General features: G+C 34.3%; 1 protein-coding gene across 2 annotated transcripts in view; it reads right to left on the reverse strand.

Annotated features, from left to right (window-relative positions):
- Positions 1–22,690, reverse strand: part of Prosalpha5 (proteasome alpha5 subunit) — a 159,980-nt gene that overhangs the window by 75,241 nt on the left and 62,049 nt on the right. For both annotated transcript variants that reach the window (XM_090406961.1, XM_090406967.1), the window contains exons 4-5: positions 20,721–20,788; positions 2,396–2,503 (exon numbers count right to left, since the gene is read on the reverse strand). In XM_090406961.1, coding sequence (XP_090263087.1) covers positions 2,396–2,503; positions 20,721–20,788 — 176 coding nt within the window. The remainder of the gene's footprint in view (positions 1–2,395; positions 2,504–20,720; positions 20,789–22,690) is intronic.

Genomic DNA, 22,690 nt, shown 5'->3' on the forward strand with positions numbered 1-22,690 from the left:
CTACTGAAAATTCACAAAGAAAACACACCGCTAAGGCCTATAGTCGGAGGGATTGATACCCCAACTTATTACTTGGCCAAAAAATTAGCAGCAACATTCAAAGAGCTGGTAGGTCATTCCCCCTCCTATATCAAAACCACACAACACTTCATAAACATCATCAAAGACATTACGTTAGAAAAAGATGATCTATTAGTCAGTTTTGAAGTCTCTGCCCTCTTTACGAATGTCCAAATCAATGACACAATTCTTCTTTTACAGAACAAATTTCCTCCAGATATCACGGTGCTCTTTGCACATGTATTACGTTCTGGTTATTTTGTATGGCAAAACGCTTTCTACCTACAAAAAGAAGGCACAGCCATAGGCTCGCCATTAACCCCTGCCGATTGCTAACTTTTATATGGAACATTTTGAACTTGCTTTAGGTTCCTCTCCTGTAAAACCCGAAGTCTGGCTTAGATACATTGATGATGTTTTCGCGATCTGGTCCCATGGCCGCTAGACACTAGACACATTCCTTAGCCACCTAAACAAGCAACACCAACACATACAGTTCACAATTGAGATTGAAAAACATAACACACTGCCGTTTCTAGATACACTTGTCACATGTCTTCCCTCGGGCAATCTTTCCTTCACAGTTTACCAGAAACCGACATATACTGGCCAATATATTCACATAAACTCCTACCACCACCCAACACAAAAACTAGGTGTCATCAATACCCTAAAAAACAGGGCTCTGAAGATCTGCTCCAGTGAACAGGCAATGAAAAACGAATTTAAAGTGATCAGCAATACTTTTCAAAAAAATGGATACAGCCAAAACACTATTAACAAAATTCTCTACAAGACCTCAATAAAAAACAAAGACAAACCAGAATACAGTAAAACTATAACCATTCCCTACATTAAAGGGACACCAGACAAAATAAACAGAGTACTACAAAAATACAACCTCAAAGCCACCTTTAAACGTCCTGCAAAATTAAAAAGCTTAATCAACTCATCCAAAGACCCACTCCCTCTGCTGGCCCACGCTGGAGTATACTGTATTTACTGCACCTGCAACATGCCATACATAGGAAAAACAGGATGCACAGTTCCGATCAGACAAAAAAGAACATAAACAACACATCAAATATAATAATTATTGTGAAGCTGGCCTTTCTGATCATGAACGCTTTACATAGAATTGACTGGAAAAGCACTAGTTGTCTACATCACACCAAAACGTTGTATGAACGCAAATTTAAGGAAGCTTGTGAGATCATTATCAACCATTCTAAACAATAATGATGGTCTAAAAATCCCACACATATGGAAGGCCCACGTTTGTCCCACGAATCCTTCCTCTCTAAGAACAACTATAAACAGGTCTGTAGAAAATCCAGGATCCTAAATCTAAAATAAGAACTTTAATACTAAAAAATAGGACATCACTGTTAAAGAAAAAATCTATAAGAAAGAATGTTTATTCATGTTATAATTTATAAATATTTTATTTATTTATTTTTATTTTTTAATCAAAAATAACAATTGTAATAATAGAAATAGGACAACACTGTTACTGGAAGGAAAACCATCTGTAAGCAAGAATGTTTATTCATATAATCATAAATTAAATCTAGCTTGATGTAATTTTTTTTTTTTTTTTTCACTAGAGGTCATGCCAGTGAGTAGCATGTGATCAAATCATTGTTTCTCTAGCTTACGGTTTGAAATGTAATGCAGCTTGTCTTGTATATTTATGTATGCTCTAGATGATGATCTTGATATGAAGATCTAAACGTCGGGATAATATAAAAAAGAGTTATTTTAACATAGAATCCATAATTTCAAAAATTAATGAGAATTTCTTATACATTTATTACGTATACATTAACAGAAGATTAGTAAAGAACTTTGAAATTGGCAAGAACATTATACTCTACATAAGTATGTTGGTGTGCCAACACATTTTGGATAATAGAGGTACCTATAAATTTATATAGGTATTAAACAAGAAGCAATGTAACAGATAGAATTTATGATGTTGTCATCCTTTGGTTTTTGGAAGGTGGATGATGATAATACTAAAAATCGCACATAATGTACTGAGTTCAAATTGGTTCCATAACTGAAGAAGCAATACAAAATAATATGGTTTGGCAAAACAGTAGTGCATAATGTTCATTGTCTTCAAAAGAATGGAACAGAAATTCCCTTCCCATCTTACTGCATTCCATCCCACTATAAGCAGTGTTTATATTCAAAGTTTTATAAGCTTTAATTATTGCACTTTGAAAGCATATAATGAAATGGCAATTATGTATAGGTTATGAAAATAGATTTTACAGTACAAATGAACTCAAAGACTGAATAAGTATCTGAATCAAAAGGGATAACATACCATGGCATTTCCATCATCATCACTATCTCCAAATTGGATTGCCAGATTAGAAACAGCTTGAGCAACACTTTCCACTTGCATTTTTTCATTATATAAAAACCAGTGGTTCTGAAATTTGTTGAAAAATGAAAGAAATAATAAAATAAAATAAAATAAAACAGTTCAGATGACAAACACTAAATTCACAATTAAGGTGAAGAGGAAGTCACATCCTTACTACACCGGTTGCAAAAGTAAATACTGACAGCACAAATTATATTATAAAACATAGTTAATGTTGACAAAAATGCTTAACCATAAAACCAAAAATATGAAAATCATTAAAAAAAGTTCTGGCTAGGAAGACTTTGGCCATCATGAAATTAATGATTTTTTTTTACACATATTTAAGTCGCGTAACATCAATCGATCAATCGTTAAACCCATAAGTTACAATTTCAGCACAATTGCGGTAGTATTCTCATCCTTTTCAATGTAAAGATTTTCATAAATATATATCACCAGTAAAAAAAGTGAGATTTTTGGAATAAAACACATGCAAGTTAACTAAATAATACAAACAACTAACTATAGAAAACACTATGGTTTTTCTCACTCACCCACTATAAAAACTAGTGAAAGCTTCCACAGGAAGCCCATTGGCACAATGCTATTATAAAGAAAGTTAACAATAACAAATTATCCACTCTACACAAACTATTTCTGTGTCCCTACAATTTTGGTATAGTGAGAGATGATTGTATTCATAATTCAATATTTTATCAACTTTAATTTGGCATTGCAAAGAAAATATTTAAATAATACTGAAGAAAGTTACAAAATGCTATCTCCCTTCGAGATGTTTATAGCATCCTGTTGTATATGGTTTCATATTTTGAACAATACACAGAGAGCAATATCATAATAAAGCAATGCAAAAGTTTTAAAAGAGGTATACCGTGGGTAGACATATCAATACAAAATTAATAACGGAAATAACTCACGTATAAAGATTATTTAATAGTATAATTTTCGCCTGTGTGTCACAGGCATCTTCAGTACATTAAGCTCAAATTAAACAATAACTGACAATTCCAAAAAGCATCACCTAAGCAGCTGGTATAAGATAAATAAAAAGGTCAATAAATTTCCTTAAAAAAAAAAAAATCAATACAATAAAAGGTTAGGAAAGATTAGCTGATTTGTAAAGTACTATCTCCCATAAAGGGGATAGACGTAAGCCGTCGGATCTATTTAAGTTAGGAGAATGAAGTAGAGTTTCACATGTTTGTTTATAAAGGCGTTCCATGAGAAACTGACTTTTTTGAAGAACTCTCGTCTTTCTCCAATGAACTCTGTGTCTAGTGAAGATGGCATGTTCTGCAAGTCCAGACTTTTCAGGTTTAAAGTATTCAATATAAGATTGGTGTTCTTCTAGCCGAATAGAGGCAGATCTTCCCGTTTGTCCGAAATAAGATAATCCACAAGAGCACGGAATCTGGTAGACACCTGGATGATTAAGATGTGGAAGTTTGTCCTTAGGAGAAGTGAGACAGGTGGAGATTTTTCTAAACGGTCGAAAGGCAACAAAAATATTCAGTAGTTTTAAAAATTTTTGCTATACGTTCAATGTCTTGTACATAAAGGATAGTAATGCGCGTTATTTCTTCTGTGTTTGAAGAGGAAGACATATTAAAACTACTCAAAGTTCTTTTAATGAAGCAATTCTTATAACCATTAGATAGAAAGGAAGAAGTTATATATTGTAGTTCTTTCTGTAAAAGATCGTCTGAAGAACAAAAGGAATGGGCTCGTTGAACCAATGTTTTAATAGTTCCTGCCTTTTGACTGGGATGGTGATGAGATAAAACTACTCAAAGTTCTTTTAATGAAGCAATTCTTAAAACCATTAGATAGAATAGTAGTAGAATCAAATAAGCAGTTAGCCTATTTAGATCTTTTATTCTTTGCCAACCAGATGGTAATCTACATTTCTCAGTTTATAGAAAGAAGACTCATACAGGCCATTATATCCACGCGGAATCTCATCACCATCCCAGTCAAAAGGCTTTTTGGTGATGCTTTTTGGAATTATCAGTTATTGTTTAATTTGAGCTTAATGTACTGAAGATGCCTGTGACACACAGGCGAAAATTATACTATTAAATAATCTTTGTACGTAAGTTTTTTCCATTAGTAATTTTGTATCGAAATGCAAAAGTTGCGTTAGGAATTGTCAACTTAAGCCAAGGACTCTTGGCATACACAAGAATATGACCACTTCATATAATAAAGGGGTCATATTATTTTGATTCCAGAATCCAAGAAATGAATATTTATTTTTTTTATAAACCAAAAAATAATTTTAGCTTGAGAGCAAAGGCTTGTAGCAGTTAATTTTTTGTAATAATGGTTTTAATTCACAACAGAAGACAATTATAAGAAACTAGAGACATGCCTCAATTACAACATATTCATATAGAAAATTACATAAATTAAAGATGCCAAGAAATTATATTCTTGGGTAAGTAAAGAAAGTTTTCACATGAAGTAACTTCAAGACTGAGCAACTTACTTATAGAAGGCCCATAAGGATACGTGCTTTGCATTATGGGATACTAAGGCAAGTGATGTGAAGTATATATTAAACCAAGAATATAATTTCTTGACATCATTAAATTATAATATAACAAAGTAGAAAAACTGTCAATATCTATCTCTAATCCAGAGTATTTTAGTAATAAAGTGTGACATCTTTTGGCTACTTGTATATGGAAATATGACTTTTGCATTACTTCAACCTTGGCATCACTTCTGGATTTGGTTCCAACAAATGATACCCCAATAAAGGTGGAAACCAGTCTGAGTAGTGATCCTTCCCATAATGCATAGCATTATACATGTTCGTAAGAATATGTGCTTTGCATTATGGGATATTAAGGCAAGTGATGTAAAGTCATTAGCCTCTATATATGAGTTGTCCAGTCGTGAAGTTACTTCACGTGCAAACTTTGTTTGCTTACACTTGGATAAAGGGTTAAACCAAGAATATAATTTCTTGGCATCTTTAATTTATAGTATAACCAAGTGGAAAAACTTTCAACATAGCAAATAACTGTCCCCCACCCCTGCCTCAGACATACATCCATAAGAAGTCATCCATTGTTTAAGACCATATATGTGCATAAATTAAGTAAAGAAAGAAAGAATCAATTTATATCAGTTACACATATTAAAAATTCAGAATAACTTTTACACTTGCAGAAATCAGAATAATTTTCGCAAGAGTAAAAGTTATTCTGAATAGCTTATATTAAGGGAACAGGCCAACCAGTCTAGTCATCAATCTGCAGCTTAAAAGTTTTTCCATTTCAACAATAAAGCTGTGACCATTTACAGACAACTGTAGCATAAACTAGTGTAACATTTTTTACTTTAACTTTGTTTTTAACAGTAGCAGTGCGAGGAAGTTTGACAGACTATTGTCAAAAATTTAATAATTTTAGTCTTAGTATCTGAAATAATAACTTTATACATCTTTTCTTCTACACATTAGAAGCAACAGCACCCTTACTTTGGATTTTATCTGTGATTATTAACAACAATAAAATAAAATAAAATAAATAATCAGTTTATAAAGGCCTGTTTAGATCAGTGGAAGTGACGCTTGCATCCACTGCGCTAGGCTGCCTGAAGACAGACTTAAGCCTTTCTTCGACTGGTTTCCCAAGTTAGTTGATTTCTGGCATGGACAAATGAATTTTTTTTCCTAGAAACTTGGGCTTTTCGTCCTGTAAACTCAAGAAGATCGACTGTGACTGTAGAACCCACATTTTTTTTTCAGATATTAACATATCCTGCTAGGGTTAGGTGCTGCCAAGAAATGGCAGCACTTTTCTATCTGTCACTTCATTAGTTGACACTTATGATTAGCAACAGTAATGGGCCAGCTATCTCTGATTGGCTACTGGTGGAGACTGAACTGCCCACTCAGTCTCCAAAAGGCTGGTAGGGTTAAAAGACCTCACCTATTCCCTATAAGGGAATAAAAGGTGTTAGCTGATTATATTATTATTATTTATATGACAGTTTATACTTTACAGCAAAACACCAAAACAGATAAGTAGCGAGCAACAGCAGCATCATAAACAGTTGATTAAAACAGCACGCGGGCTGATTCAAGGGAGAAGTGTGTCACTAAAACCATCATATAAATGGCATTAATCATAACTGAAAAGCTTCATATGAGATTATTGTAAAGTGTAGAATTGTAAGATGGGTCTACTGTAAATAATATATTTACTTACTTAGTTGCTGATATTTTGCTGGTTTTATACCCAGGATCCTCAGAGCATAAACAGTAAAAAATTAGTTAATAGTGGGAACAGTTTAAAATTGTAATGGATAACACAAAGAATGAAAGTCCTAAATAAGTCCATCCAGTGCTCCAAAAATACAAATTAAATCTACTAGCCACAAAAAAAAAAAAAAAAAAAAAAAGTTGCGTGTCCAAGGTATCAGTCTAGTTTATATAAATAGCAGTATACATTTTTTCAATAAGCCGAAAGGCTATTTTACCAGCGAACATGTTAATAGAAACGGGGATGGTAAATCCCTTTATATTTTTAATAGCCGGGTATGAAACTCAGATCGAAATCCATCATAATCCATAGTTTCATGCCGAAAAAAACTATCTGCAGACCCAAGTATATATGATCACTTGGATAGTACAACACCAGGGCAACTCCATGCAAAGGTGGAGCAAGCTCCCTCACTAACTTTAATATTCTTTCACAATGTAAAACCCAGCTCATAAGAGATGTATATATATATTGTTTTACATTATGAGAATAATGTTTTTTTTTTTTTTTAAATTAGATAGTTTTTTTCGGCATGAAACTCTATGGATTACGATGGATTTCGATCAGAGTTTCGTATCCGGCTATTAAAAACATAAAGGGATTTACCATCCCCCTTTCTATTAGCATTATACATGATTTAAAAAAAGAGGTGACAAAACAAAGTAATGTAATCTTCAATTCTCACTACATATTGCAGGTAATTATACAAAAATATGCTTTCCTTTAATGTGGGTTTAAAATGTATGCTACAACTCAGCATGTGTTTTCTTTCATTTATTGTTCATAATGATGGGTGAATTTACATAAATTCCCCATAAACAATCATTTGATAGAAAAGACAAATAATAAAATTCACAACAGCAAGAAAGTAGGTAGCACTCAATGTGGAGCCATACTCACTTTTCATAATGCACTCAGTCATATGATTTGGTCTTTGACTTGTCATTGCAAGATAACTGTATTTTTTTAAATTACCTGGATGAACCTGTTGTTTTATTTGGGGATCTCCAAGAATGCAGGTAGCAAAGTTTCCAATGACGGCAATCTTGGGCCAATCTACATTTGTTTCTTATCACTCTGGTTAGAGAGTCTTCCCATTTAGTTGGAGGTCTACCGAGTTTTCTCTTGGTTGATCTTGGATACCAGTTTGTGACATGGTAGGTCCACCAATTGTTGTTGAGTCTTGCAATATAACCTGCCCACTGTACCTTGTTGTCATATGTGGATTTCACTACTTCTTTTGTAATGAAATAGTAGTAATAGTTTTCTACTACTACAGTTGTATGGTATTAATGGGGAATTATATCAAGCAATACTTAGTCTTTAAGTTGTAGATCAGCAGTTAGAATTGAAGTACAGGAAGATGGTTTAATGTTAAATCTGGTGTCAGACATGGATGTCATTATCCTCTTTGTTATTCATTATCTATATGGATCACATTATGAAGGAAAGTGATATTAAACCTGATATCAAAATTGGAAATGTTAATCTCAGCTCCTTGTATTATACGGATGATGTGATGATGATAATAATAAATTCATTGACAGCAAACCATAATCAAATAACTCAACAGCAAATGAGATTATGTTTTTTTTTAAGTTAAATTTCATGGGAAAAAAAAATTTTTGAATACATTTAGAATGAGGCCAAAAATTCACTTGCCACCTCTGTCTCATAACTTGCCTGTGTCAAGTGAATTTCTAGAACCCCAGCAACAACCTATTGTTGGATAACAGAGGTTATCAAGTAATAATTTGATCTTAAAATGACTACCAAAGTTTCAGTAAACTGATACAGCCATACTTGTTTGGGAATGTTCTAAAGCTGCTGCTGATTCCAAAAACAGTCTCTGATTTGTCTATTAGTACTTTTGTTATCTTCCATCTAATTCCATGTGAAGGAGTGTCCAAGACATGGTCTGCTAGTCACAGCTAGCTGATGGTGATGAATGAATTTTTTATGTTCTCCAAGGTGGATATAAACAGTTCTCCCTGTCTATCAATAGTAAATCATCACAAGTACATCGTGCACTCCTGGATGTGATAAAAGAGAGAGTTTGTCCTTGGGTGAATGGATGAGAGTTGCCAATTTGATATATGGCTTTAATGTGGTGAGGAGCTGATATTTATTAAGCACTCTACATATCTTTTTTTGGATGAACCCTGAATGTATGATAGCAACTTTTGATATGGTCTTGTGTATTATTATTATTATTAGGGCAAGGAAGGAAGGGGGATTTAGAAGATTAAGAATGGCTAAAACAAGAGTCACAGACTTATCTAAAATCCAGAAGGATGGATCTATCTCCATGGGAACAAAGTTGAGGATTTTGGATGCAGCTGTTTTGCCAACAGCAACTTATGGATGTGAGACTTAGAACCTACAGAAGTCAGATAAGAAAAGGATAGCTGCTTTCGAGATGTGGTGTTACAGAAGGCGGTTACTGTAACATGTAAGTCATATACCGAAAGTCATACAAATAAATGAGTGTCAGAAAAGATCAGTTGAACTTTAAGGCTCCTTAAGGATATTGACAGAAGAAGTTAAAATATTTTGGACACATAGAAAGGATGGAAGGAGGACTTCTCAGAACAGTAACAGAAGGTAAAGTTCCTGGGAAAAGAGGAAGGGGGGGGGGGGGTAGACCGTCAATGAGATGGATCGATGGTGTGTGGGTGTGGAGCGACTGATCTTCAGAGCTGAAGCCTCCAGACAAGCATACAACAGGACTATATGGCAAGGACTGGTGTGGCACATCACCGAGCATCAGAGTGGCCATACAGAATCTGTGGATGCCCAATGAACAGATGATGATAATGAGGGGATTTATGGGCATTCAGTATTTTATTATTTTTATTTTCTAGCTTATAGCCATAGGCTAAAGAGTGTGGCAAAGTTGATGTTCAGTGGTAAGAGCAATATCACTGGAACAGATAGCTCTGGTCTGTGTGTGTTATTGTTTTTGGTATATCATCCTGTTGGGATGGATGATGGTGTGAGTATGTAAATACCTTCCAGTATGTGTGTGTGTGTAGGCTTTACATTAACAGAAAAAGATAATGAACCATCAGGAAGGAATGTGACTAATGCTCAGAAGACCAAAATGGTTATTTTCTTCTTTTTTTTTTTAGGTGAACTTTGCAATGTTGGTTATTTTAAATAACCACTAAAAATGTATCTATGTCTGGACTATGTGGTTATTTCATTTATGGCTAAAGTAACTCAAGCTATGAGGCCAGTGTATTATGTCTGTTAATTGAATGTATCCTTATGGCCAGTTTGTGGAATAAAAGACTTGTAACCTCTGTATGAGACTGACAAACTCATCTTCAATTGAAAAAGTCCTGAAAAAGGTTCTTCACACCCTAGACAGGATTCAAACTCAGGTTTTACCAACCAAAGGGCATCTTCAAAACTGTCTGAACTCCAGAGGCTCTGAACCACGAGGCCAAAAAAGCAAATACATCATCTAAATAGCATAGCCAAATCAAGTCTTTGAGTTAGATATGTTGAGTGCTTGGTTTTCAAATTAAAATACTCCAATTCAGAGCAATCTGTAGAGAACCAGTAGACAAAATATCCTCAAACTTGATGATTATCCTAACCAGATCATGGAGAAGAGGTGCTGACAAAAAAAGATCAAAAATGACTGATAGAGGAAGTATGGCACTGTGAACAGGAGAAAATTACATTAATGTGAACCCAGATGGTATGCGATTGTGAAATGATTCAGTCAATGAGAAACAAAGTTATTCATTTTGCTACCTTCATAAAATACAAAATGATATAAGTATATATATATTACAGAGCTGACATGTGGCAAGAAGATGTTAAAGAGACCCAGAGGATAAATGGAGGTGACGTTTGATATGTTGGTCTTTGTAAGGAACCAATAGATACTGTATAATAGCTCATACAGCATTGTGTACAGCAGAAAGCACATGATCTGTAGAAAGGTTTTGCACATGATGTGCAATTTTGCCTTTCAAACCTGCATGTGAAGAACTCTACCTTGATACACCATGCTTTTGTGTTAACCCCAAAGCCAAAATTCACAGGGGATAAGGCATGGTGAATGTCTTCAGTGAAATGCTGATGCAATAATTGTTGAACTTCACATCCCATGTGGGGAGGTGCTCCATCTTGCATCAGCACCATTGTTTTTAGGCACTTTCTTTGTTGCAGTTGCAGGATGATGAAACTGCTCAACATGTTGGTTTGATGGATTTCTTGAAAGAAAAATGGCCTGATAATGAATTTGGCCATAAATCCTTTCATATTGTGACTTTTAGCAAATGCAAGGGAACTTGTTGAAATGCACAGGGATTCTCTATAGCCCAGACGTGGCACTGTTGAGTGCTTTCTGTTTCACAAACATGAAAAATGCACTTCATCACTCCATAGGATGTTCCAAGGCCATTCCTCCTCTGCCTAAATGCATACCAGAAATGTAAACGTGAATGTTTCTTGGATGCTGGCATCTACCTTTTGCAACTCTTTGCTGTGGCTGAGTGTAAACAGGTAGCATTACAATGTTTTATAGAAAGCTCTCCATAGCACTGTGTATATCAAACTAATCGTTTTATTTTTGCCATACGAATAGCACATGCATTTGACTGCTCAACAACTGCAGCTGCAACATCTTCAGTCAATTGAGGAATTTTGGATTTAAACCCTCTTCCTAGTTGGGTTATCAAACTTCCTGTCTCTTCAAATCAACAAACCATGCATCACACTGCATTTAGTGTCAATTAGGCTTTATTCACAAAGTCTTTAGGCATCTTACCGGTACTTGCAAAGTGCTGCTGATGTATTTTCTCCATTTCTGTTGCACTACTTCATTTATACAGCCTTACGGCTCACACTATATTGCAAAAATTCACCATCTCTTCTCACTCATAGGACCATATTTCCCCAATGAGTGATTTTTTTTAAGTAATTTTTTTTATTTTCAAAATCACTTTACCATAATCTGGTTAAGGTACCCACCAAGTCTGAGGGCATTTTGTCTACTAGTTTTCTCTACAGATTACTCTGAATAAGGGGTACTTTAATTTGAAACATCCTAAAGATTTTGGCCAAAAGGTGGAAAGGGAGTGAATGCATGGATCACTCCTTTTCATTCCACGCGAAATAACCAGTATATATTTACAAGCTTTATCGTGACTATGATGCATAAGTCATAATGCTAAGTCACAAGGCCAAATCACATAAAATTAGTGTAGAGATCTCTAAGTCACAATTTATAAAAGGAAAAATAAAAACAAATGTGAGAATAGAGGAATTTTTACTAAAGGTTCCAGAGAAGAAGATTTAAACAGGATTAATTGAGAAAAAAAATTTAAGAAGTCAAGGAACAAGATGGATTTAGGCAAAAGCTGTATAACTGAGAGGAGACCTCCACATAGCCTTTCAAGGAATGCGTAGACCCGACCAGGGCTTCTGACCTAATGTCCAATCCTCACCTTCTTGTGGTGCACCCCGATGGGTACCTACTTGGATACTGAACGAACGAGAATGGGCTAGCAATTTGGGATTTAGCTGACCAAATTGTATTCTTATTGGTTAAACCAAAATAAAAAATGATGATACGACATGACAAAATTACATGCCGGCCGGGGCATCGCCCGGTTAAACAAGGCCCCTGTTGTTTTCACCAGGGAACCATGGCGAACAGCGAAAAGTCAGCTACTGGAACAAATCTGAAAACAAACCCCAACTCAACATCACCAGAGTTAAAGATCGGTACTATCAACATAAGAAGCCTGAATGGCAAAGAAATGGAGCTAGCTGAGGAATTAGATAAGTACCAGATCGACATAATAGGGGTGACTGAAACAAAAAAGACCAAAACTGGTGAGATCTTTCTGAGCAATAAATACAAAATGTTATATTCAGGCAATGACAATCAAGGAAAAGAAGGAGTAGCCATAGTATTCAACACAAAATACGAGGCTAATCTTCTTGAATGGCAGTCAGTCTCAAGTAGAGTAATGTGGGCAAATATGAGAATGGGGAATTGGACAATGAGACTTATTTGTGCCTATGGTCCCACAGAAGGTTCTACTAAGGTAGAAGTGGAGGAATTTTTTTAAGGCTTTAGAAAAAGCAACTGACACAATGAAAAAGGAAAAGTTGGTCCTTGTTGGGGATCTAAATAGGAGCATAGGAAATGATTGTGAGCCATACAAAAATATTTTGGGAAAATTTGGGGAAAAGAGCAAAGCTAATAATGGCAAATATCTGTTGGATTTCTGCTCAGGACATGGACTGGTTATTACTAACACCATGTTCCAACATAAAAATGTGCACAAATTCACATGGAGAGAAGAGACAAGGAAAAAGAAAAGTCTCATTGACTATGTTATTGTTGATAGTGATGTTTTCTCCCTGGTGCAGGACACCACAGTGTACAGAGGATTTGAAATTAGAAGTGATCACTATTTAGTCTTGAGCAGGATAAAATTGAATTTCATATCGAAAAGAATAACATGTAAGAAAGTTTTAAAGCGAATAAAAGTTGAGCAGCTCTAAGATGTGAACTGTAGACTAAAATACACAAAGATTATTGAAGAAAAAATGAAAGAGTTTGAGAACAGGAATCAAACCTTGGAGATTCAGTGCCAAGTCTTGAAGAAAGTCCTGATTGATTCAGCTAGAGAGGTGTGGTGAAGTTGTCAGCAAGGACAGAAAAATTAGAACACCATAGTGGATGCAGGAAGTTAGAGAGGCTGTGAAGGAAAAGAAGAAAGCATATCAAAAGTTCCTGTCAAATAAGTCAGCTTGTGCTCTTAGAGAATACAGAGACAAATGCAAGAATGCTAAACACTGTGTAAAACTAGCTAAACAAAAGTCATGGGAGGACTTTGGCAAGAATATAAAAAATAAATATCAAGAAGATGGTAAAATATTCTGGATGTTGTTGAAGCAGCTTAGGAATGGAGGAAAGAGTGCTGTACAAGGAGTTAGAGATGATAAAGGTGACATGAAAAAGGGAGAAAAAGATATCCTTGAAGTATGGAATAATTACTTTAAAAAACTGCTAAATGAAACACGCATGATGACAGCACAGTGGTAAAAAACACTGACCAGGCATGCAGTCAGGAATACATATCCATACTTGAAGTAGAAAAAGCCATCAAAGGCTTGAAATGTGAAAAGGCAGCAGGAGTAGATGATATTCGACCAGAAATGCTGAAGTATGGTGGTATAAGAGTCTTACAGTGGCTGCACTGCATAGTTCAGAAAACCTGGACAGAGGGACAAATTACCGATGATTGGAGTAGAGCTCCCATAATAAAACTGAATGTGAGAATTACAGAGGTATTTCCTTACTGAGTGTTCCTGCAAGATCTATGCAAGTATACTTGAGAAACAGTTGAGAAGAATTGTGGAAGAAAAGCTTGGTGAAGAACAAGCTGGATTCAGGAAAAATAGAGGCTGTCAGGATCAGTTCTTCACTTTACGACAAATAGTCGAGAAAGCATGGGAATATAACAGAGATCTGTATTTAAGTTTTGTTAATTTGGAAAAGGCATATGACAAGGTGCCAAGAGAGAAGCTATTCAATACGCTGCAGTTATATGGTGTCAATGGGGCATTATATCAAGCAATATTTAGTCTTTATTTGAGTTGTAAGTCAGCAGTTAGAATTGAAGGAAGTACAGGAAGATGGTTTAATGTTAAATCTGGTGTGAGACAAGGATGTACATTATCTATATGGATCACATTATGAAGGAAAGTGGTATTAAACATGATATCAAAATTGGAGATGTTAATATCAGCTCTTTGCTTTATGCGGAATGTGTTATACTTCTAAATAAATCCGCTACAAGTCTGCAAGATTCTCTGACTAAATTGAATAGCTGTTGTAATAGATATGGTATGAAGGTCAGCAATAAAAAGACAAACACAATGGAAATAGTGAGAATCGTTGAAAATGTCAACTGCATTGTGAACGGAGAACCTGTGGAACAACTAAAACATTTCAGCTACTTAAGCACGATTTTTAGTGAAGATGGTAAATTAAATATGGAAATAGACAACAGAATCAACAAAAGCTGGTATGGTAGAAGACAATTGAATAAATTCATATGGAATAAGAGAGAAATTAGTCAGAACACTAAATTAGTTCAAACCAGTTCAAAGACAGTGTTCAAACCAGTTTTAACTTATGGATCTGAGAGCTGGGTCAGAAGTAAAAGACTTGACCAAAGACTTGAGACCGCAGATATGAGAGTCCTGAGAAAGATCATAGGCATGAACAGATGGCATCAATGGCAATATCATATTAAAAATGAGGATATTAGGAAAGAACTTGGCATTGTCAACATCCAGGAATGCGTTAGCAGAGCTAATCTCAGGTGGTATGGTCACTTAAACAGAATGGGCGAAGAAAGATCAGCAAAACAAGTGTTCTCTGCCAGGTTGGCACAAAACGACCCAGAGGTAGACCAAGATATACGTGGATTGATACGGTACAAAGTGCCTTAGACGATAGAAATATAAGATCTGATAGTGTTGGAGTCTTGACAAGTAACAGACTGATTTGGAGGAAAATTGTAGATAGGAAGTTAGTAATGATGTAATTTTTTTCATGTAGTACTATTATATTCTGTACACCCTTTGAGGGTACATGGCAGGAATTTGATGATGATGATGAAAATATGAGAAAACAAGGAGTATCAAGGTGCTGTCATATCACCATGCAAACTTTCAGAAATAAATTTAATAACTATCATATTAAAACAAAAGGAACTCAAATTGTCTTTTACACATATGAATAGTACACAATTTACTGTCATAGGAGACCGTGCAGATAGGATTAAATGCTTTATCATAGGTAGTAATCAGGTTTCAGAGAAGACAAGTTACCTGGCTGTGAAAAGTCACCGTCTAACATGAAAAAGGAAGATGGTATGGGAATAAAAGAGACATTAGATGTTTTTCATATAGACGTTTAGTCTCTGCAATTTGTGTATTCTATAAATATTGCCATGTTCATCTGAAATAGCACAATAATTCCCGCACTCTGCAAGCCCATTGGAACACGTACAGCTGCTGCCCAACATCCTTTCACAGTACACCTTGAAACCCACAGAACAGGTTTCTTTTCCTCCTCCATCCCTGCTACTGCTGTACTGTGGAACAGTCTTCCTCTTGATGTATTTCCCAATACAATATACAGGATTTTAAATTGAATGTTAACAAGTTTCTCCTTTCCCATCCCACTACCCATATATGGTACTAAAGTACTATAAGTTGACTAGCAAACCTCTTGTATATGGGCCCAACATAAAAAAAAAAGCTAAAACAGTGAACTAGTAATGTACAAGACAACATTTAACCATTTAACTTACAGATGTGAGAGTCAGTTTATAAATAAATTGGTTGACAACAAATATAAGAATTTTGAAAAAAAATTAGGAGGGTGAACAAATAGTATCAATGGCAGCATCATGTTAATAAATGAAGATATTAGGAAGGAACTTGACATTGTTATCAAACAATGTATAACCAGAGCAATAAGGTCCAAGAAAGACCAATATCTAAGTGGTTTGATGCAGTTATAAGTGCCTTAAATGAATGAAGTATAAAAGATGATAATACTTGAATCCTGACAAAAACAGGAATTTGATGATGATGATGAAAATATGAGAAAACAAGGAGTATCAAGGTGCTATCATATCACCATGCAAACTTTCAGAAATAAATTTAATAACTATCATATTAAAACAAAAGGAACTCAAATTGTCTTTTACACATATGAATAGTACACAATTTACACAGGTTCAGAGGAAAATTTTGATAGGAGGTTAATAATAATGTAAACTTGATCATGTATTATGATCATATTCTGTACACACCTGCGTATACATTTCAGTAATTTAATGATGATATAAAATCCTCACCTTCTCAGGTAGATAGAAAATGATGGTAGAAAGGCAATTTGGGACTTAGCTAATTAAACTACATTTTGTATTATTTTAAAGTACACATATATGTTATGATGGTACAGTAAAATCAAATACTATGCAGATTGGAGCATCACCTAGTTAAAAGAAAAGCCTCGACTGTTGTCATATTGGAACTAGGTAAGCAGCAAACTACTGAAAAATTTTCAGTCAATCTCAAACCAAGTGAAGATGTGCTATTAATATAACAAGCATTAACAGAAAAGGAGAGGATAATATAATACAGGAATTTATTAGGAGGTTATTATAGCTCAGGAATTTCAGAAATACCACATGAATATAAATAACTGTTGATAATAAGGTGAAGAAGATTAATTTAGGGGCAGTGGTTCTCAAACTTTTTTGTCTAGCGGCACACTAAAATCAATAAATAAATTTCACGGCACCTCTATATTATTTGCTTTTTATAGAGTAAAGTGCGGATTAATTGATTCTGAAAGACTCACATATATAACTCATAAATAAATTGATATTACAGATACTAAAGATATGAAGGAAAGCGTGTTTAAAAGAAAACCGATTTTATTTAAACTAAATTGGTTTATTTTCAAACAACCCCAAAACATACAAAACAAAAGCTATTATAAAGGTTCAGATAATAAAATATGAACTTAATGTGAAATATGTGCCTGGTGTTGTTTACATATTTCTTTGATATTAGGCCTTGTTTTTGAGAGACATATTCTCATCTCATTTTCAAGGGCCTTTAGTCTTTCTCTCTTCTTTGTTTTAATATTTACAAGTACAGAAAAACCCAGTTCACACAAATAAGATGTAGAAAATTGCAATAAGATGTTAAGTGTTTTGAATCCTATATTGCGGTACTCCTTCATAGTTGTTATCCAAAATGAATTCAGACACATTGCTGAATGCTTCAATCTCAATGTACGATCGTTACTTATATCAGTTAATTCTTCGGCTTCGACTTAACTCACTCATTGCTGATGTTGACTTTACAAATGGATTTCGAATCCAATCGTATAAATTGACTGAAACGTCTGGAAAATAATGGTCAATTTTTTCTTCTAACGATGTTAAATGACTGTAAATAAGCTTTTGCAGATCAGTGTTCTTACATTTCCTGGAGGCAACTTTAAGGAACATTTCTACATTGTTGGTGCTTAATTTTATCTTCCACATTTTTATTTTATTTTTAAAAGTTTTAATTTTATCTGTAGATGTCAAAATATTCTCATTTCTTCCTTGCATGTTGGAGTATAGCTGGTTCAGATGATCGAATATGTCAGTTAAATAGGCTAGTTTGGAACACCAAAAATCATCTTGTAATAATTTATAGAATTCTGGTTTGTCTTCATTTTGGAAAAACATTAATATTTCTTCTTTAAGTTCAAAAAAAAAAAAAAAAAAAACAATCCAATACGCGACCTTTTGAAAACCATCTTACTTCGGTATGAAGAAGAAGATTCTTGTAATGAGATTGCATCTCTTCACATAGTCCTGCAAATATTCTAGATTTTAATGGTCTGGCCTTGATATAATTAACCATCTGAATGATTTCTTCTAATACACTTTTTAATTCGAAGCCTATTTATTGTCTTTGCCACCAATGATTCACAATGAATGAAGCAATCAGTTGTTATAATGTTCTCATTTTCTTTCTGGCAAAGGAAACAAACCCTTTTGTAATTCCAACCATAGAATGTGCACCATCTGTACATATACCCACACAAGTTTTCCAAGATAGACCATTTGTATTAAAATATGTGTTCATTGTATCAAAAACATCTTTTCCTGTCGTACTTTTTTCGAATTCCTTGCCGCATAGAAATTCTTCAATAATTTTATCATCTTCAATGAATCGAGTAAAAACAAGTAAGCGTGCTTTACCACCGACATCAGTTGACTCATCTAATTGCAAACTGAAAAATTTTGATTCAATTATTTTGGTTATAACTAACTTTTCAATATCGACTGACAGATCATTAATATGTCTGCTCATAGTATCATTTGATAATGGAATCTTCTTTATTTCTTCTTCTGCCTCAATACCAAAAATTGTTCTCGCAATTGCTGAACAAGCCGGATGAATCAAGGTTTCGCCGATAGTATCAGGCTTCATTTCCTTCGCAATTATTTCAGCGACTAAATAACTTGCTTCTTGAACTCGGTCAGAAATTGTAAACTTTCTTACAAAACTTTTACTTTGTTTTTCTTGTAATCTTATTAACTCTTTGAAATATTCAGGATTTTTATTCGACAAGTTGTCATGTTTTGTGGAGAAATGTCACAATAATTTGCTAGGAACCATAGCCTCATTTGATAGAACCAAACCACACAAAATACACTTAGGTCTGGGAATTAATTTATCACCACACCACGTAAATCCCATTTTTAGATAGCTCTCTTGATATAAACGAGTTTTTACATTCTTTTTCATTGTTCCCTTTTTACATGAACTTATTCTTTCTGTTTCTGTTGTTTCATTAGTGCTTTTTTGTTGCTGAACGTTAAAAATAGTCAAATCTTCATTAATGCAAGTACCAGTTTTTGATAATTTATTAGTGCGAATTGGTTCGTTAGCTCTGCTACAAGTAGACATTTCTTGATCGTCAGAATCTTCACTTCTTCTTATTTAAAGAAAAAATTATTCATGATTTTGAAGGGCAAATGTAACTTTAATATTTTAAAATTTATGTCAAGTAAATAATTTTTTTTCCGGATGGAAAAAGGAAAAACATTTGTTTACGATGTCTCTCGTTATAGTTGGAATATATAACAATAAGAAAAACCTCTACTCACTGAATTCAACGACTTTAATATCATACTTCATTTATTCTCACCGATGACAAAAGACTCATGATTTTTGTTTAGGGGAAATGATTACGTATAATACTTGTCACTCTGAACAGAGAAATACTAAAACAGACAGCAGGACAACTAACCATTCATTAGTTCATTTTCTCCAGTATTTATGTACCGTCACATATCTAGTTACTACGACACACAGTGATCTAATGAAATCCCACGATATAATATAAGAGTAATACAAAAAATGATAATTTTTATATATGTTTCATCCATTAAAATCAAAATATATATATATATTTTTTTTGATTTAGTTATTTGTGGCAATTGAATATTTTGCTTTTTTCAAATAAACGATTCAAAATCTCGCAGCACCCAGTTTGAGAACCACTGATTTAGGGCATACTAAATATCAAGTAGTTTTTTTATGTTTCTATAGAAAAGTGCAAATTATGCTTTGAATATTTTCAACTTTTTTTTTTTTTTTTTTTTGAAAACTCAATTATATATTGGAAGTTTATTTTTCACTTGGTTAGACTATAATAAATTTAGTTTAATCCTTTATCCAAGTGTAAGCAAACAAAGTTTGCACCTGAAAATATCTTCAGGACTGGGGTAAGGTAGTGCAACACCAGGCAACTCCGAGCAAAGGTGGACCAAGCTCTCATCACTCCTTGTCTCGTAGTTGCCTGGTGTTGAACTACCTTACCCCAGTCCTGAAGATATTTTCAGGCGCAAACTTTGTTTGCTTACTTGGATAAAGGATTAAACTAAATTTATTATAGTCTAACCAAGTGAAAAATAAACTTTCAACATCTTTCTCTAAATCCAGAGTAATTCAATAAAACAATGGTACACCTGTTGGCAACTCCTACAGATAAATATGACCTCTCCTATTGCTTCTGGCTTAGTATGTCCACGTTTGGGTCTGCCTCCCACTGATGAGACCTCAATAAAGGTTGAAACCGGTCTGGGTAGTGGCGCTTCCCTTAATGCACAGTAGTATACATGTCCGCAAGGAGATGTGCTTTGCATTATGGGAGATACTGAGACAAGGAGTGATGAGAGCTTGGTCCACCTTTGCTCGGAGTTGCCTGGTGTTGCACTACCTTACCCCAGTCCTGAAGATATTTTCAGGTGCAAACTTTGTTTGCTTACACTTGGATAAAGGATTAAACTAAATTTATTATCAATTGCATATGTTTTTGCTATTACAACGAATAAATTTAGATAGCAAAATATTACCTGGGCTTCAACTCTTGCTCTATCTACCATGGTACGAGAGTCAGCCATTAAACCACTTACAGCACAACCTACAGAAACAAAATATTTAACATCATAACAGAAACCACATATTTCACGTATAACATAATTAAATTTATCATTATGCCATCATATCACAACCGTGCAATATGCACTGGGACAATAAATATTTGAATCCTCTAGAATAAAATCATAATTTTCTGGTGTACATATTTTTTGTATAATTTATTAAACAATTTACTTAATAAATTAAACAATTTATTAAGTTACTAATATTTTGTTGGATTTCCTGCATTTCAGAGTATAAATTACAGCTGTAATTTATCCACCTCCCATATCTTTGGCAAATCAAACACAGAGGGCAAACTATCCGGTCTGTTCACGAATCAGAAAAAGATGAACCAAATACAGGAACACGTGTTTTATTGCTGCAATAAAACACGTGCTCTATGGCTACCCCGCAGTGGGCTGACACAGGCCAACCCATAATAAAATTTTAAGACAGACAAAGAGTTCCCAGGGTCGAGAGTGTAAGATTACATATCTCAATCAATTTTATGATTATAATTTGTGGAATTTTATTAATCGATCCCAGGGGGAAGTCCCCCCCACCCACAGACGCCCGCAACCGTGTGATTGCATTTTAGCAATGTATGAAAGTTTTGAGAGGGTGCAGCACATCAGCACTCATCTTAATTGGTCCAATGCAATTAACTGCAGGATAAATTTGAATACTTCTGCGTAGAGTGAGGGAAACAATCCGTTTTAGGATTTATTAGAAAACAACAATGAAGGAGAATGCTATATTTGGTTGATATTGAAATACTCAAAGATGAAAATATGTGAACCATCATTTATAAGACATGTGGAAATAGGAAAGAATAAGTGTGAGTAGAAACACTTTCATTAATCGTAAAGAATAATTATCATTTGTGATATGTGTGTCCTATAAGTTGCTGGGTAGAGCGAATAGCACGATTCTATAAATTCTAAACACGAATAAGTGAATTTATGATGGCATAATTAAAAAACTTATGAAGAGAGAGAGAATATTGCAGGAATAAATATGATTTGATAGAGCAGCAAATCATCTCGTAAAATTTGTTGCACATGTTATGTGTATTTCTCTGGTTTGTGTATATTTCGCTTCATTTTCCAAGAATTTTATTTTGTTTATTGAGACTCAGTCATAACATCCGATCATTATCAGAATTATCCACACTTTCGGGAATCCAAAATTCATTAGTTTTTTTTTTATTTTAGTATGAGCGGTTCTTCTGTCTTATCAATCTCACATATGCTGGTATTTTGTTGTTGATCTATAACATCTTATAATACACAGAATATTTATTTTTATTCAGGAATAGATATTTTTTCTGTCTGTTGTTTCCGAAGACTAGAATAAAAATGTCTCTAATATACTGTTAAAAAACTTTGCAACCTAAACAATGCTATAATGCACAAGCAAAAGAAAAAACAATTAGGATTTTTCTCCTAACATCCATTTTCAAATTTTCAGTTCCAGAAAACATGCATAACAACTGCTTGTAATATACATCAGATACAAAAAGCACTCAGCTCATGATAAGTGACAATGTTCAATTCGATTGATTGACACAATAACCAATCACAGACGCTAGGTGCTGAGTGAGCTCAAAATTTTAGCTCACCTGGCCCCTCTTTCTCAGCGGTTTAAAAATATTAGAAAGCTAAGAATTTGAGCCGCTGTGTCCTCTTTACATTTTTCGAATGGCGCAAAAGTGTATGCATTTTGAAAGCACACCCGGGCTATTAACATGAATGTGACGCAATGTTTACGTGGCCAAAAGTGCTTTCTTCATGAAGCGCTAATGCTTTATTAACCTCCTGAAGAGGACAATGAAGCATCAGTACAGTTTATTGTGTTCAATTTTAGGAATCGCATGAAGTCTGCAAACAATTGGGGGAGAGTC

The sequence above is a fragment of the Typopeltis vanoorti genome, chromosome 2 (assembly GCF_054136105.1).
Source record: "Typopeltis vanoorti isolate ZY-2024b chromosome 2, IOZ_Tvanoo_1.0, whole genome shotgun sequence".
NCBI classification, from domain to species: Eukaryota; Metazoa; Arthropoda; class Arachnida; order Uropygi; family Thelyphonidae; genus Typopeltis; species Typopeltis vanoorti.